Genomic DNA, 18885 nt, shown 5'->3' on the forward strand with positions numbered 1-18885 from the left:
GACTGTGCAACTCAGTTGCCGTGTAAACTATCGTTATCATTCGTCAACGCATTTTATACAATTTACGTTTTTCGCCACACTAAATGGTGCAAAAAATTATCCTACGACCACATATTGTTTTACTTGTAAGGTATAACGTATCACCAACGTACCTTGGTGTGTTGTAAGAAAATCTAACCTACAGTTGAGGTATTAGTTATGTATGAAATATAATCCCCAAGCTTTCCAAACGTACTCTTACCGTCAGGTATGGACTGGAATTCAGATAAGAAGTAACAAACAGAGCAATCATGGTAAATGTAAAGTATGGAAAGATCAGTAGCAATGTCCTTGTATGGTGTCTAAAACGACACCAAAACATTATTTTTTGCAATTCTGGGGTGAAGGTGTAGTGGTACTTGTTCCTAACCACACGATTCTAGAAGCCGAACATATAATAAGCGTGATTTACATTCAACATACAACACCACACCAGAACTTCGTCGTGTTATTCATTCTTGTGTGAAGAAATCAAAAACTAGATGAGGATATAAAAAATAAGTTATTATAATCTTATTAGATGTCATGCACGTACTCTTTTTGAGCCTTCATCACTAGACATTTCACCAACTACGGAATGTTACCTGTATTTTTATCGATCGGCGGTTAGGGTTGACCGAACGTTTTTCAACGTTTATTAAATTGGCGATTGTAGTGACAACCAACTAACATTGAACCATCGCCATAAATAAACCAGAAATCTGGACCACTACTGTGTTCGAAGAAAAGACACTGGACAACGAATACTTGTCGAAGAATAGTAAGTGTTCACTACAGTCAGTGTGGAAACATCAAGATTACACGGTTTAGCCATGCATAAGTGGTCACACGGAATTTATTTCGTTTGACTTTGTGCAAAGTATGCTTTTCCATTTCTTACATTGTACTTACTACTGGAGGTTCTCGCAAAAGAGTACTCCTGACTTCACCGATAGGGTGAGATAGGTTTGACGGTGATATGACTACGATGTGAAAACATGTAGATCAGGTAGTCACATAATGATGAGTCAGTCGCAAGGTGCTTAGTCTTTTAGTCTGGGAGCATAAACAACGGATGAGATAATCAAATACAGAATAATTATACAACAATGTTATGGAAGTTGGAAATATAATACGCAAACTAGCAAGAATTTAAAACTTACGGAACTTTTCTGCAAATCACCAGATTTGTAAGTAATTGTAGCACTAGAAAAATTATGGACGCCATTTATTTGAGGTTTGAGGATTAAGACATGAGTGACGTTCGAGGAGGCAGGTATAACAGCCCACCGAGCAGAAGGGCTCCCATGAATCAGCGTAAATTCTGTTTCGGCAGAGATATCAAATAGCTCAACATCTTTGGCAGCACGGCTAGTTGAAGGATATTGTGTAACCAGGCTAATCGACCTTCTTAATGACTGGCTAGCAAGAGTAATCTCAGTAGTAAACATCACACATTAGTATTAAAACGTTACAAGTGTACAGGGCGGAACCACTGCCGAAAACTCCTGTCCATGGAATTCAATCAACTAATCTTTACGTCATCCTTGACCTTGAAATTGTTCGACAGACTGTCTGATGTTCATTGATATGTCGTCTCACTTAGAAATGGTTCAGCCTGATGAATTATTTGGTTAGGGCTCATGGACATCTCACTGAATCCACACACATTTGGCTTAATGCCTCACTCATTCTGTGGCCTGAAGCCCTGTGAGTTCACTGATGCCGTTCGATTAGTCCTCATAATCCCTATTCTTACCATTCTCACTCGGATCTAATAAACACAATGACAACACACCTCCAAATCAATCTTCTTGAAAGCTATAAGATTTGAACGCAAAATGTTGTCAATTTACCTCTTTTTGACAGAGAGGCTGATTAGGAGCATATTCATTCTATTGCATTTTTCTATACATTAAAAGTATTATCGTATTACACATGAGTGACCTTGCCACGTAGTGCACCTTGCTTGGGGGGTATTTTGAAGTTTGTTCAACGTGATGAAGCTTGGTTTAGCTATCCTTTTGGCTGTTTATTTGGTTGTCCTGGTGTCTTCAGATTCCGTGGACAATGTCCGACTGGCTGTCTCCAAGGAAATCTTGAATGAGTTCGTCTTTCAAGAAAAAGAAATCACTATTCTATATACAATATATAATTTCCATGAGTCGTGAGTTTTAATGTCGTTATACTCGCAAGTCATTGTTTTCAAGTAAATTTACACATTTAAATTTTACTCTCTATGCTGCACCTATTGTGCTGATATTTTAAGGATTTTGAAATAGTGTGGAAACAGCATATGAAAGTTGTGTATTTCATACTTGGGGCCACCTTTTGGGTCATGCGTTCTCTTTGAGGTGGTATATTATTGGAACAGTCGGTTCGCCTTGTTTCAGGGGAAATACTAGTCTCAATTATTGCATTTTTCTTGTTGTTGATTTAGTTGTGAAGGGAAGTTAAACTACTTTTCGTAAATATAGGATAAATTGAGGATATTGACAACTGTAGGAGAAATGTAATCTGAGGGTTGAGAAAACGATTGACTAGGTAAAGATTGAATTCAACCCATAAAGTAGCTTTATTAATAAAGCACTGAACGTGAGGAAAAAAGAGCGAATCCTACATTAGCTTTGGAGTGTTGCGTATAGCAGTAAACGCTTTATAACTGCCACCTCGCTTCTCGTGGTTCAGTGGTTCTATCGATTTGAGACTATGTTTTTTGGTATTAAGTACAAAAGTGTAATCAGTTCAGTTTTAGTAGTCTATTCATTCATTTACATCATCCTCTGGGGTTTTCATAGCTTTAGTTATTTTGTTTCGGGAGTTATGTATTATCCGTATTAAGTGATTGTTTTGTTCATATTGGCCTTTGACGCATTCTTGACTAACTCAGGTCGAAACTACGTTGCTTTTACTTGGTTTTCTTTCCATGTTTGCATTTGGACAGACTAATTTTTTTTAATATTATAGTTATACCTAGTCGTCCCCTAATACATAAACACATGCTGTTGTCCTTCTACACAGCCGCGCTGCCAAAGATGTTGAGCTATTTGATATCTTTGCCGAAACAGAATTTACGCTGATTCATGGGAGCCCTTCTGCTCGGTGGGCTGTTATACCTGCCTCCTCGAACGTCACTCATGTCTTAATCCTCAAACCTCAAATAAATGGCGTCCATAATTTTTCTAGTGCTACAATTACTTACAAATCTGGTGATTTGCAGAAAAGTTCCGTAAGTTTTAAATTCTTGCTAGTTTGCGTATTATATTTCCAACTTCCATAACATTGTTGTATAATTATTCTGTTTAACTGTTTCATTCGTTTCCGTGTTTTAAGCTTCTGATTGATGCATAGAGTAGGTGTCGTCATCTCGTAGTATGTGTAAGGTATTTAGAAAAGTTTTGGCTCTTTTAAAATGATTTTTTCTCAGGGTTACATGTAGTTTCATGACGTTCTTGTCGAAATATCTAATAAAAGTTTTTTAACAGATGAACATCCTTGAAATGACTCGATATTGGTTCATAAGTTTTCAGTAAAACCAAATCTAAGGAATCTAGCAAAAAGTAGGGGATACATTAAAAACAAATATTCTCATCATTAACATTCGATGTGAGGTTAGACGCAGGGTATTAGGGAATGATGGTAAATCAGTTGATGAGGTTGTGAATCTTCATCGACTGAGATGATTGGGCCACATGTTACGTATGCCTGAATACCGATTACCACGACGTGCAATGCTATCCAGTATTGGAGATGGTTGGAAGAAAGTTAGGGGTGGCCAAACCAAAACATGGCATCAGTGCTTGAAGTCACTAACTTCTGGTCTGAGCCATGTTGATAGATGCAGACTACTTGGTTGGGGTCCGCGTGACTGTCGTAACCAATCGTTGGAGACTCTTGGTGACATGGCTCAGAATCGACCACAATGGCGTCGGTGTATACACTCTCTGTCTTCTCTTAAACTAAGAGATTAAAATCCTTACATATCTTTCTTTCTACGAACTAATTCTTTCTTCCTGTACTATATCCTTATTGCAATCTTTCTTTTATATATTACCACCTCTGAATTAACTACTTTTATGAATCTGGTGTCCATCTTGTTGTGTTAATGAGGTATGGCAACTTGGACCGATGCATATATATGCCTGGTCCCACGTTGTAGCTGACTGACTGACTAACATTCGATTGTATTACTGGTTACATGAAAAACACTGACGAAGTATAAATATTTACAAATACTTACAAACCATCCAGACCAATGTTTAGTATTATTAAAATCTAACTTAGTTTTGTGGCAACACAGTTGATGTTTTAGGCCCGCTTGTCTAGCTCTGCTATTGATCAAACGAACGAACGATGAATAAACCATGAGCACAGATTCTTCATTTGATTTCGTATGTTTTACCTATTCTAATCCCATTTGGATGTCGGCAGTAATAAAAAAGTAGACACGAGTTTAGTCGGATGACCCAATCTGGGCCGTCTTTGGCTCCTTCGTGATGTTAGTCTGGCTGTAAAAGTTCGGTTCTACAACGCGTCGGTGAGAGCAGTTTTGCTCTATGCTTGTGAAACCTGGCCTCTCCGAGTTGAGGACGTTAGACGACTCTGTGTTCGATCATCGCTGTCTCCGAAGGATTGCTGACATTCAGTGGCAACACCATGTCAGTAATGCAGAGGTTCGGCATCGTGTGTTCGGGCACAGAGATGATAATTCAATTGGTGTCACCATCTTGAAACACCGACTTCAGTGGCTTGGACATGTTCTCCGAATGTCGTCCCAGAGAATTCCACATCGTGCATTATTTGTTGATACTGGGACTGGTTGGAAGAGGCGGAGAGGTGGTCAGTGCATGTCATGGTGTCGTGGTATGAAAGAAAGCTGCAAAGGACTGGCTTGTGTCGGTCCTTCACGACTCCCTGGTTGGGGTCTGAGAGATGGTGCAACACAGTGGCTAGAGACGTTATCAGATATGGCTCAGAATAGAAGCCAGTGGCGATCCTGCTGTAACCTTCTTTTACCTTCTTCATAAAAAGTGGTTGTGTCTCCTTTACCTGAAAGATTTCTTCCGATTGTACCTTTTCGTTCCGTCGTTACTACCACACTACTTTACTCCAATCTCTTCGTCATTGTTCTCTTTTCTTCTGCGCTCCTTAGTTTTTTTTTCTACTTCTCTTCGAATTCTGATTGTTTTGTGTGGCGCATATATATTGGCGCTCTCTTGTACCAATATTCATGTGTTCAAATAAATAAATAAATTATTACTATTATTATTATTATTTTTATTATTATTACACTACCTTACACCAATCTGTTTTTTCTTTTTTTACGCTCCTTACCTTCCTTTTTTTCTCTTCGAATTCTCATTGTTTTGTGTGGCGCATATATATTTGATGCCCTCTTGTACCAATATTTATGTGTTCAAATAAATATAGTCAAATGAATTTATTTCAGGCATCCATTTACTCGGACAGATAGAAAGATGAAAAGCGAAGCAGAGAAGAAGAACGTGCCAACTCAGAATCTTGCTTATTACAAGCGTTAATATGATTGAAAATAGATAATATGTAGTGTCACAAAGAACCAGTAACCGGATAAAATAGTAACCGTACTGACGTACACACAAAATGTAGAACTACAAGGGCATAGACGTATGAGGGAAGTTCTACTCACTGCCTTCTCGTGGCGGGGTGTTGTTTACGAAAGTGAAAGGACAAAAAGGGAATGTCGGGCGCTTTAACCGGGTTGATGAACACGGAGAGTGAATTTTTAAGAAAACATGCAATGTTTATGTATAATATGAATGCCCCCAAATGCCCTGGTACGGCTAAGAGTGGGGAGAGTCCACTCATCCTCTCGAAATGCTCTCACATGGCCGCGCGTATATAGCCTCTGCCAGGGAAGTCCTAATTACTGCCTTCTCGTGGCGGGGGTGTTGTTTACGAAACTGAGAGGACGAAAACCGAATGTCCGGCGCCTTAACCGGGTTAGTGGACATTAAGAGTCCACCTAGGGGAGTTGGAAAACCCTGATCCCAAACCAATGGTTCACATGGGCTCCAAGATCCAGAGGGGACAAATGGCGTATAAACCAATTATTGGTCACCGGCTACCATGGGACTACATCTCCTTACGTTGCTTCACTGCCTTGTTGATTGAACCTTTACGTCGAAGGCTCCAGATGTGGCCCGTAAGAAAACCACCTACTTCGGTTTGGGCACCCGGGCAGTATCCTAGCCCTCACAAATCGAATGATTTGTCTGTCGCATATCTATTCGGTGCTTCTTTTTACCATTGTTTATGTGTTTAAGTAATAAAAAGTAATCTAAGAGGTATGTGCTGAAAGTCTTGACTTCTTCCTTTGGAAAGAATAGATTTGTTATATAGGTAAAAGTAATTAAATTGTCACATGGTGTCTCAGTTATGAAAGTCCGTTCAAAAGCTAGGACAAATACTGTGTGGACTAGTATACTCTAAAATGTCATTAAAGGCCTTATTGCGCTTGGTCAACAAGTATAGCATGAAATATCAATCTAACGAAGAAAACAGAATGACTAGGTCTGTCTCCGACCATAAGTTAACATCTCGCACAGATCACAAGATACTGTCATAAAGTTAGCTAACAGTAAAGCAACCTAGAATATACCTGTAGTCTGTTTAGCGCTTGTGTGTTGAGTCACGAAATGTGAGAGCACTTTAATAAGCAGGACCAGATCCCGTACCCTTCATACTTCTTAAGTTTTCATCGAATGTAGAGGGAAATTGTTCTAATAGTTACATTTTTCTTGTGACTGGTTAACCTTTTATATGAAATAAAATAATGTTTACACATGCCAAATAAAAACACGCTATTATTTTTTTTTTCTGTAGTTTTTGTATTCTTCTGCACCTGGTCTACTTACAATTCACAGACTGAAGGAGTATAACAAGCGTTTCACTTCTCATACAGTTAGTAAAATTTTCACTGGTCGTTGTACAATATATGTTATGGCCTTTTTGTCTTCATTTAATTTGTTATAATTTCTCTTATTATGACCCAGCTATTCCTATTGTTTAGTATTCTTAGATACTCGATAAATCCCCAAATCATAAGACGGTTGAGCAGGAATGAAACTTCCAAATAACAAGGGTAGATGGAAGTAAGAAGCACAATAAGAAAATCATTAGTATATTTATAGTTTTTACAAGAGAAGACTTCAGAGTCTTCTCCAAATATCCACTAGCGCTGATTGGTTAAGAAACAGCCAATCAGTGTGTCCCAACATAATTCTGCATGTTATGTGCTTTAATCCAATCTAAATTCCGCTAACAATTTCATTTAAGATTATTCTGTAGATAACGCAATCAAATATTATCATTTTTAAAGCTGTAAAACTTATGTCCACAGTACATTATGACAGTCATCAATGAACATATACCATATTACATCTAAAATATATTACGCAGTGAATAAATGTACTGAAAAAGTGTAGAAATGGTGAGACTATAATTTATGTACGACCATTGAGTGACGTTAACTGACCTTGAGAATGTCCACCTACTAGCTAGGAACAAGTGAGGGTTATAAACTATGGTGAGGAACTAGAATTAAGATTTACTGTTGATGGTTGGGGTTAGGAATTAGATTTATGGTTTCCATCACTAATGGACATCAGCCATAATGCCAAATTAATATTTTGGCAATTGTATGGATAAATCTCGCGCCAAAATCCAAGACTGGTTCCATTAATTATAGTCTCGTTGTGGAAATTAAGGACGTTCAGTGTACTCGTTCCATTTAATATAAAGTGAATTCTGAATTCATTTGTTTTTGAAAGCAAGTATTTTCAAGGTTCTATCGTCATTTTATCGCATTTAAAAACTTGAATTACAGTTGAAAGTATGTTCACAGAATAAAATGAATTCATTTTATCAATTAAGGTTTATTCTTAATCTAACATTTTATCACTATGTGCCATTCTACTTCGTTAATAAAACGAATCCACTGCGTCCCAACAATAAAATTTCATTTGCATACTTCAACTAAACAATTTATTAAAGGTGTGTTCGTATTGATAAGTTTAGGTATGTAACCAGATGGATTCATTCTTCAATCCCACTTGTTCTACGTGGATTATATTTCTTGTAGTTCACTTTCTGCTTTATTTGATATTATTTTCTCACTTTTAATCTTGTCAAGTTCCTCTCTTGCTGCGCTAATGAGATGCGGCAGCTTAGATCGAAATAGATTCATACCACGTCCTACGTTATTTATGACTGGCTTATCGACTGATTATCTCGGTATGAGAACTCGTAATCATGTGTAAGAATGAAATGCTCCACTTTATGATGACACTTTACTTTTACACAAATAGTTATTCGTCTCAAAATTTTGCATCGTTTACCGGGAATTCTCTAAAATTATTTGTTACGAAAAGTGGTTTCATAAATATACAGCAGTATTTGTGTTGCTTTTCTTTTTCTTCTTTCAACAGATTGAGTGGATTGGTTTCGCTTTGTTTGTTACACCGTGCTTACTGATACCATATATGCTGTGGCGCTCAAGTGCATCAAAATACTAGCTCTTTACAGTACTCTTCTTCATCTGTATATTTCTTCTCACGTTGTATTTTGTTTCTTTGCATCCATTATATGTATGTTATGTATTTAAAGAGTATGAAATGTATTTGGTAAATAAATAGAAAAGCGTATGCTAGTAATACTGTGGACATACTATATTGTATTTCAAAGCATAATAAGTAAATAACTTCAGTCTTCGGCCAATGCATGGATTGATTCAGTTTCGTTTTGATTATTTTTCTAACATTTTCGGATTGATTTAACGAGAAGACGAAGAGGAAGTTTACATTCGTCTTCGTATTACTCTTGACTGCCTTGTTCGGTTGGTCTCTGATCATTTGGTTGACCAACCTTTTTCGTATGGTTTAGCGGACCGAATATTTTTCGATGTTTGACTACCGGTTGGTTTGAATACCATAGTTCTAGAAATCCTTAAAATTTTCTTGATCCTGGATTTCAGCGTTTTCCGCTTGGATTGTTGCCCGTAATTGTATACGTGCGTTAATATGATTACATATATTTCACTCCTAGTCCGCATATGAGTAACTGAAGAAGGGGTTCAGTCTAGTATTTTTTTTCTCGATTGGTACAATTTACTTTGTAAATGGTTTTGCATTTGTTTGCTTTAGCTGCCGTATATTTGGCTGTCGACCTGGTGTTTCCGAAGTTAGTGAGTGTTCATTTTCCTTGAAATGATCCCATACCTCAATGCTTTCATGACCTCTTCCTGGAAAGTAGTACTCACTGCCGCCACATGTTGGGGGGATGTTTTAACGAAAGTGAGAGTAAGAAGAGTTGACGTTCGGTGCCTAAACTGGCCCATCTACAAGAGCCGGAAAGGAATAATTTCATAATAGTGATATGTATGAGCTCTAGGACCCCTAGGAAACGGAAGGCGTATGAACTTTAGTCACTTGCTGCTATGGAACTGGATCTAGTATCGTTTTCTTGTTTCGTCTGTTAGATCTATATATCAAAGGCTCAGAAATCGATCCCTTGATCAGGTTATTTTCGTTGTGGGCGCCCTGGTAGTACCTCCGCGTATACGTATATAATAGTAAGCAATTAGGAGTGAAGTGTTCTACCATATTGAATTTGATCTAATAATAACTTATCTTTCGGTTTGAAACGGTTACATCGGTTTGGTGACATTGAATTCCTAGGGTTTCAAGATATCTGTTCTCTGAGATGCTTTTCACATAGCAAGACTGTCCGTTCTCGGATTTCTGGGGTTGGTTTCTCACTGGTCGATCGGTTCAGTTTTTGCCTAGTGAGAGATATAGAGATTTTCTGTTTATTTTTAATACGAATGTACACAATCCTGCTTGTACGTTGGTTGTTTGCTGAAGTTTAGTATTTGGTCTATGTGACAGGTCCCTGTATACTTGCGTTTCTAGTGATCCTATGTTTATTCTGCTGATTAAAATATCTAGGAATGAGATTTTGTTTTTTAATTCTTCTTTACATTTGATGTTGAAGACGTTGACCACCCGCGAGAATCTACTCTGTTGGGATTATATTCGTAGTTTCCTGATTTTATTTTCTCAGTCAGTTTTACTACTGAATTAAGTAGATGTGGCTATTGTTTCCGTTGTGAGTTCGTATTTTACTTTATCTGTCAAGTTTCGGACATCAGTAAAATCATAAACCGTCTCATAAAATTTATCTTATATCTCTGTTGTACCGACATGAGTGTCACTTTTGAGTAGAAGCTTATGCCTTACGTGACTGCTTTAGCAGTTGTGTTCACTAGAAATTCAAAAATAATGAATAAGTTAATACGACAAAACTTTACATTGGCTACCTTAACAATCAGTAATGACTGAATGTGGCGATGACGTTGATGTAAACGAAGGCGATGTATTCAGAAAAATCAGACAAATATGGGATCGAGAATCATATCAAAGAAAGGCACAATCAAAATAACGAGGTAGGTAATGACAGGTTGAAGGTCAACAATAACCTCCTCTACCTGTCAGTCAGTCAGCTACAACGTAGGGCCAGGCACACATACCTGTAGTTTAGGCTGATGATGTTCATAAGAACAATGAAAGCTCCATGATCAAACCATACAGTTTGGCGGATGAAATTCCATCCAAATCATTCACCTGAACAGTGATTCTCCACGATTTTGCATATTTCGAATCGTCTGATTACTTTATTCGGTCTCGCTATTGGTTTGAAATATGCGTTTTTACTAACTTCAAGTGACTCTTGGTTCTTGTACTCTGTGATTCATGGGTTTAATAATTTTTTGTTGGAAGATCTATAGAAAACGTAGTGTAGGTAACATGGACTCTTTATGATGAGACTATGAATGTATTTATTGTCTTGGCGTACTGAGTATAATTTTAGGGTCCTATCCGTCACCGTTTCAAATGATTTACTACTTCCGTCATACTACTTCACTTATCCAAGTAGTATATTCTTCATTTACAAATAGGGATAAGTTCTCAGGTTTGTCACATACACCTTTTAACAAAAGTATTCCAAATTTACACGGTGTATATAAACATTCAGTGATGAATTTGATGTATTCTAAAATAAATTACTCTGGCATTATGGTGACGCTTTCTATTTAACCTTCCGGGTACTTTTGAAGGTTTAAATCTATTGTAAAATGGAGAAAATATAAATCTCAAAATTTTGATCATTTATAAATCACACTCAATAAAATTAATGAAATATTAGTATGTCTACCATAGAGAGAAATGGGGAAATAGTAGCTTAAAGTTTGTCTTTTGGAAAAACTAATGCCCACACGCTTTCAGCAAAAGAAGCTTAATCAATTTGTTATCGAATATGAAACCAGCAAAGAGATTATATCCTGTATCAATAAGTGTGGATCATAATAAGACAAAATCTTTCCAATGTTTACTGTCGGAACTGCAGAATACAATGTCTCAGTAAGGCAAGCTAAATATCATTTATAAAGTATGAAAACAAATAATCCATTCTCTTCGCTTTCGATAACGGGACATGAATTCACTGATTTATTTTAACATCATCAATTAACTATAAATATGGAATCGAACATAAAAATCTACGAAATTGCGCGATACCTATCTCTATCCGACACGGATTAGCTCCACTGGTCATGGCTTTTCACTAGAGGTTAAGCGTTCGCACGCGAGACTGAAGGCCCTGGGTTCAAATCCCACAATAGGGATCGTGGATGCGCATTGCTCAGGAGTCCCACAGTAAGACGAAACGGCTGTCCAGTGCTTCCAGGTTTTCCATGGTGGTCTAACATCCGTCGGTTCATGATCTCAATCAATCAAAGCAGTCATAATACATATCTTAAAAATCAACCGCAAAAACTTACAGTGTCACTATATCAGTCACTTCTAATAATCAGTTAGTTACGAATATTATAGATAATAATCATACATTTACAGTCTCATCTCGGATAAAATAGGAATGCTGAATTACGATCTTGTTATCAGACACTTATCATCTTGAGTTATAGGTCACTCGCCACTTTTAGACTTTTGACTAATCAACATTTTTCACGGAAAAAAATGATGCTAGGTTTCTATGAATTAATTTAATGAGAAATAACTAAATTAATTGCTTATAGGTGATTTAAAGATATGCTTAGTTTTGAAAATATACTGAGAACTTTGATCCACTTTATTGTGGTAATATCTGTTATGATGACTTGATTATAATGGAGTGTTGATTAAACTGATAATGGTACACAGATTTTAACTACTTTTGTGTGATAATTCAAGTTTCATAGTTCAAAATTTTCAAATAGATTATTTTTCATCATGTTGATTTTATATTTCAAATTCAAGTGATTTCTAGTAAGAAATAGTGAATAAATTAATAAATGACTAAACATCAACTGGAATAGAATGTAAACGGTTTAGCACACTAACTAATGGTATACAAAAGGTGCAAATTGTGCGACAAATAATCATTATTTTTATCATAAGATCAATTGAATATTAAATGGAAAAGAGGTGAAGGGAATTTAAACAACAATCACTTATTTTAAATACTTTAGTATACGGAATACACCTATTATAACATAAAATAAGAAAGATTGTTTAAGCGAAGAGTTCTCTTTGAGGAAGAATAAACAAAGGTATTTTGATGGAGTTGTGTTCTCTGAGTTGGATGGTTTGGTCATGGAGCTTACATTGTTCTTCTGAACGACATTATCAGCACAAACTTCAGGTAGAAATAAAGTGTTCAAATTCCTTCACATATGTCTCATAACTTGTCCTGTAGACCTCGACTGCGTGCAGACTTTGTTCAAGAGGGCGAGGATACACTGCAACACAGCGCGGAAAAATAAATAGAAATACCCAACCAACTTCATCAAAAAATACCAACCGAATGCATCATCAGATACAAAGTCAAGTACAGAAATCAACAAATGGATCACCCTACCATACATAAAAGGCAATTAAGGGACGAGTATACTGAGCGTCAGTTCGTCCTGTTCCAATTTACGATTGCGAAGCGTGGCTATTAAGAGTAGAATATACTCGTAAGCTACTAGTATTTGACCACAGATGCCTTAGAAATATTGCTCGCATCTGCTGGGATCACTGGGTAAGTAATAGTGAGGTTAGACTCAAGGTATTAGGGAATGACGGTAAATCAGTTGATAAGATTGTGAATCTTCATCGACTGAGATGGTTGGGTCACGTATTGCATATGCCTGAACACCGATTACCATGAAGCGCAATACTGACTGGTGATGGGGCGGCCAAACTATAACATGATGTCAGTCGTTGAAGTCACTAACTTATAATCTGAGCCATGTTGGTAGATGCAGACTACTTGGTTGGGGTCCACGTGACTATCGTACCCTGTTATATTCGGTCGTCGCAATTGTTGTGCCGGAAAAACGCCGATCACTTATACTCGGAACGAGGGACCTCGACAATTCCCACGATGCGAAAGTAAGAACACAAGACTGGTATAAGTGAAGATTTATTAGCCCAAACACTATGACAACGATGAATCGAATATAGTCTAAAATACACTGGTTTATATATTGATTGTACACCCATTTTGATTAATAATTAGGATTAGATCACATACTCAGTTATAACAAATCACTTACTGAGCATAGTTCATGTCGAGTGAATTCAAGAATATCGTATATTATACAGAAAAAAATATTATACTGGAAAAACAATCAAATACTACACTGAATGATTCTCATGTTAAATGAAAACGGATGTAATATTGAATATAACTCATGATGAGTAATTCAGTCGAAAATTGACTTTTCTTTCCATCATATCACAATTATACAATAAAAATATACGTTTAGTATTGGTCCATAAAATGATCCCAAAGTTACCATTCATTATGTTTATCGGGTCCTAAAACACCTCCCCTTTTTTGAAGATCCGAAATTGATAACCGGATGCCAAATTTTCTGGGTTCATCCTCCCCCGCGAAATAGTGTTGGGTCTTCATATACCCAAGTTACAAATAATTTGGCTGTATTTAAAACATATTGAACAGAGAACCCAGTAAAAAATGACCAAATAGTGAGGATAAACGCCATTTAATCCGAAGTCATCAGAATTCTCCACCATCGCAAAAACAATGGTACTAAAATTTTTCTTAAACGTGGGAACTAATAGTCGTTTGATTGTTAAGGGCTTGAATATTCATCACAAAGATGGGTAGGGAAATTATCATTGGGAAAAGATGGCTCGGCATGATAAGATAAAATCTTGAAAATGAAATGAAGTGTAATCTTCTCTGAATAGATCTTATTTTAAATTCAACTAACACAAAATGGTATTGTATTAACAAGGAAAACATCTGAATAGATTAAGTTCATTCACTTCATTGTTTATATTTATAATCAATTAAGTAAAACTTGTAAATAATTAAAGTCCTCAGATAATAGAAGTGAGTCGCACTATTTACATGTTTTCGGCCGATGATCTCTATCTCACATCGAGAAAGTATCAACAATATTCCCACTTAATGACTTCGAGTCGTGTGTACTGATTTATCAAGATAAGTCTAGATAAATTGTTATAATTGAATTAACTATTCGTTTCACTAATCTATTGTTAATTATTACCACTGATGCTTTCATGCACTGCAGTGAATGATCAGCGCTACAAAGTGACCACTGTACTTGTCTAGACTGATAAATATATTTTAACATTAATTGTTTTGATAAACGTACAGGAGAATAGAATCATTAGATCAGTGATCAATCAAACGATATTGATTTTTGAAAAAAAGAGAATAAAATATTGCTGATTAGGACAATAATTATCAACCTTGACAGATGTGATGTCGCTCATTCTAAAATATATGAAGCCAGCCTTTTTGAATTTTATTTCAATGATGTTTTACAAAACAATAATTAAAATTTAGTCAATCAACTAGGAAGTACAGAAAGAAAGCAACATGTCGCCAAAAGTAGTTATCTCTTGTTTTTCTGTTTTTTTTTCAAAGTCGTAGTCTACCAGCGTTTTATGAACACACAGTTTAAATGTAAGGTATGTTCTCTTTTATTGTCATGGCATAAGTCACTGTATCATATGCCTGTAAATTTATCGTACAGTAAGTACATATTTCCTGCGACCACTTACACACAGATTGTCATCATAAGTGGTTTCCAATTACGTAGTATTTCAAACTTACGAAAATAATAAAATCCATTGCTTCTGAATGCAGTTTAGAGCACTTACTTTTATCATCAAATTGTGATAAAATCACTTTCAAAACTAGAATTGAATAGATTACACTCAAAAATAATATACTGTTCAGTACAATAGCACTTGGAACAATGCACAAATGGGTGAATTTTCAACATACAGAGGACAGAAATGTCAAATAATTAGAAGACATGTCCAATTAAGGGTACTAAATGATACTTGGTGTGGATTATATTGTCATTTCTGTATTTCAAATCGCAAGTGATATTTTAAACAATGAATGGTGCAATAAAAAACTGAAAGTTCACAAACTTTTCAAACAAATACACAAATAATATAACATAGTAACATAGCTCGAAGGTATTATACATGGTTTTTTGAACAATGTAGATTGGCATAGAATTGAGGATTAAATGTTGGATCTAATCTACCCGTTAAACGTTCGTTCTTCATTTTCTTCAATATCCAATATTCAAGACAATCATAAGCTGCATCATAGAAACCATTATGAAATTTATTGGCAAAAAGCTCTTGACGTTTTGTTAAATTGTATAAATGTTGTACACCTAACATACATATTGTATGATATCTTTTCCCGGTAGCACATCTTTTGGGTTTCCAAATAACGAAGCGTGATACGAAAGTTGATTGATTATCATTTTCATTGGGTGGATAAAATTCTCTACAAGCACCAGGGGCAAATAGTTGTGGATTATAAGCTAATGTACTGAAAAACATTTCATCTGGTATTTTCATTAAATGTTGTTCTTCTCTGAGAATATTTAATAATTCAATAGAATTGGGATTCGTATGTACATACCTGACAAATTCTTTACGTAATGCAACTAAAAAGCTTCCTTTTATCCATGTAACCTTGTTAAGTACCAAAAGATGAATTTAAATTAAATCAATTATGACAAAAGGTACAGATAAACTGTAAATTGAATGGGATAAAAGTGGTGAAAGAAAACAGGATTGTCTACTTTGTGATTATAGAGGAAAGATTTGCGTCGCAAAATACTTACCCTGAATAGCTTTGTTAACTGTGGTATCAATAACGCTATATGTATATGCTTCAAATCGAATGATTGTTTAACAACTAATAGATTTATTTTTTGATGGAGTTTTGTTCTCTGAGCTGGATGGTTTAGTCGTGGAGAGGTGGAAGACTTCTACCTGGAGTTTGTGCTGATAATGTCGTTCAGAAGAACGATGAAAGCTCCACGACTGAAACATTCAGCTCTGAGAACCTGACTCCATCAAAATCATCCACTTGAGCTAAAATTTTCTCCACCATCTCAATAGATTTAGTGGAAGATATTAAACTGTTATTTATTTCTTAAAATGCCTACACGGTTGATTCGGGCACGCTATGGTGTTAAATCTGTCAGTAAATCATGATAAGGATGAAAATGTAAGTTTTAGGTTTGAACTTACATGTACAGTTAAGAAGATAAACTAAATTTATTAGGTATCAGTTATATTTACTTGAGGATCGGTGAGATCAAAGAGATAGTCAGTTTAGATCGTTTGTACTATTTTTTCCCCACGATTATGACTGATTAATTAATCAACATAATTCATTAAATCAAACAATAACATCTTGCTTCAGAAAAGTCAACTGATATTCTTGAATCTAAGTAGTTAAAAGAGTTATTTGGGGAAATCAATATCGTTCATAGAAATTCTTGAGAAATTTACAAGTTAAATAAAATTTTTATGTAACAGAAACGAGGAGATAAATAGTCAGGAAAAAGTTGTTAAATATAAGTGTTCCCGAAATAATTTATTTCACCATCAGGACAATTTAAAAATCTTCAGCCACAAAATTCATATTACACTGCCTTGAACAATTCAACTGATAAAAATTATGTCTCTTTAAACGTATGTATGTATACGTACAGTAATTATTTAACAACTTTAAAGAATGGAATCGTTTTTAGTTCGACTACTTAGGTAAATATTCCACCTGATTAGTTTGTCTGAAAGAATATCTTAATGAATAAAAGTACACTTATACATTGTTGCTTTAAGTTTTAAATCTTAACTATAACTCATTTTCATTGATATTACTATATTCAGACTAGTTTGTACAAGTCAGTGGTACGGCTTTCATACAGCAATAATGGAAACTAAATAATTACAAAGTATCAACTCCTGAGTGTCTAGTAGGTTTTGGGATGTGTTACCATAGGTCTCTTGTAAAAAATTCATTTTTCATGAGGTGACTGAAGTAAAATGATAGAAAATACTAAATAAAAGACATATGAAACTATTAATCATCAATTTTGACCAATATTAATTTCAATAACCAAGTTACAACTTAATCTGTCATTAAAGTTATTTGGTTCAAGCATATACCACTTCCATAAAAAGTAAATCTACTAAGTTTATGGGAAGATGTCATTTGTTTGTTATAGGTACTGAGAAATATATTGATTTCTTTGATTGTTCGTTAACATTTAATGTTTGAAGTCATTTTTTTTTAATTTTTAAAACTTTGTGTAATCACTAGCTTTTACTAGTATAAACTATCGGTCAAGTAATGTTAGAATTTTATTAGATTGTTTTAAACTTAAACTTAACACACATTGAATGATGGTTTTCTACGTGGAATTCTTTTCTTTGGTCCATTTTTTGTTGTACATCCAATGACATTAGCTCCATTCAAAGCTTTCAATGCTTTAATTAATTCCCAATTAGTACGTAATGGTAATTCTTTTCCATTAATATTCATAACATATTTCCATTGAATTTTTGTATTATTTAACATAATTTGAGTACATTTAAGAAATGAATCTAATACAGAAAAATAACCCCATTTCACTGAAACACTATGTGAACGTTTAATTATTTCAATATTATTACCAAAACATTTAGCTAAATCAACTATAGATTGATAAAATTCATTTGATGTATTACGATCTACATGTATACAATATAAATTATATGGTCTATATAATAAACGTAATAAACGTGCTATACGATCAATATTTTCATAAACTGTAAATGCAAATGCAATTGGATAATTTAATTCTTCTTTATTTATCCATAATAAATATTGAAATGATTTTCGAAATAATTTACAATCATTCATTGATTTCCATGAATATAATAAATGTTGTTTTGTTGAATAATTTTCATATTGCCTAGCAACTAATTGATTTGGTTCTATATTTAAAAATGATTCACAAATATTTGTCAAATTCATATCTAAATTTTGATAAGTTAATGAATAATTATATAATATTGATAATTCATTTATTTTATTATTAATTGTTTTATTGAATAGGATAATTATAAATAAAATAAATAAACAAATATAATATAATTTTTTGATAAATAATCTACGATAAATTGTATTCAATGGACTCATTGATATCACATATGTATCTTGTAATGGATTATTAAATAGAAATAGAATAAATTATGTTTTTACATCTTCATTGTATTTTGTGATTAAATATTGGCTATTGAGAAAATCTATTTTATAATACAAATCACACTAGAATATAAATTGAGTATAAAGTATCTTAATACACTCACTATAGAGGGCAATCATTCGATGAGTCTATTAATTATAAGTTAATAATTATAAAAACTACATATTTCCAAGTTTCTCATTGGTTAATTTTTGATGTTTTGTTAGTGTGTAATTTGT

At 34.7% G+C, this 18885-nt stretch overlaps 2 protein-coding genes across 3 annotated transcripts; one reads left to right on the plus strand and one right to left on the minus strand.

The window, feature by feature from the left end:
• The first annotated feature begins 1958 nt into the window (after window positions 1-1958).
• SSR2 (SWI/SNF and RSC complex subunit Ssr2) lies at window positions 1959-9951 on the plus strand. Its single transcript, XM_051209087.1, has 4 exons — window positions 1959-2185; window positions 3040-3247; window positions 6883-6960; window positions 8487-9951. Exons 1-4 carry the CDS (start codon window positions 2019-2021, stop codon window positions 8571-8573), a joined length of 540 nt encoding a protein of 179 aa, XP_051074510.1. The 5' UTR covers window positions 1959-2018; the 3' UTR covers window positions 8574-9951.
• Window positions 9952-13507: 3556 nt separating this feature from the next.
• Window positions 13508-18685, minus strand: GCNT1_1 (Beta-1,3-galactosyl-O-glycosyl-glycoprotein beta-1,6-N-acetylglucosaminyltransferase). Of its 2 annotated transcripts, none has more exons than XM_051209088.1 (3): window positions 17815-18685; window positions 16045-16097; window positions 13508-15996 (listed from the first exon to the last, which is right to left on the minus strand). In XM_051209088.1, exons 1-3 carry the CDS (start codon window positions 18598-18600, stop codon window positions 15588-15590), a joined length of 1248 nt encoding a protein of 415 aa, XP_051074511.1. In that variant the 5' UTR covers window positions 18601-18685; the 3' UTR covers window positions 13508-15587. The 2 variants fall into 2 exon arrangements, with proteins under 2 accessions (XP_051074511.1, XP_035590177.1); XM_035733969.2 differs by having other exon boundaries at window positions 13529-14040; window positions 15258-16097.
• Window positions 18686-18885: the final 200 nt, after the last annotated feature.

Source organism: Schistosoma haematobium, chromosome 1 (assembly GCF_000699445.3).
Source record: "Schistosoma haematobium chromosome 1, whole genome shotgun sequence".
Taxonomy (NCBI): Eukaryota; Metazoa; Platyhelminthes; class Trematoda; order Strigeidida; family Schistosomatidae; genus Schistosoma; species Schistosoma haematobium.

Coding starts and splice junctions, on each gene's coding strand:
- SSR2 (XM_051209087.1), top strand. CDS start 2,019: ATGAAGCTTGGTTTAGCTATCCTTTTGGCTGTTTATTTGGTTGTCCTG. Junction 2,186..3,039: donor ATATATAATTTCCATGAGTC/GTGAGTTTTAAT, acceptor CCTTCTACACAG/CCGCGCTGCCAAAGATGTTG. Junction 6,961..8,486: donor AGCGTTTCACTTCTCATACA/GTTAGTAAAATT, acceptor TTCTTTCAACAG/ATTGAGTGGATTGGTTTCGC.
- GCNT1_1 (XM_035733969.2), bottom strand. CDS start 18,600: ATGAGTCCATTGAATACAATTTATCGTAGATTATTTATCAAAAAATTA. Junction 16,098..17,814: donor GTAGAAAACCATCATTCAAT/GTGTGTTAAGTT, acceptor GTACTTAACAAG/GTTACATGGATAAAAGGAAG.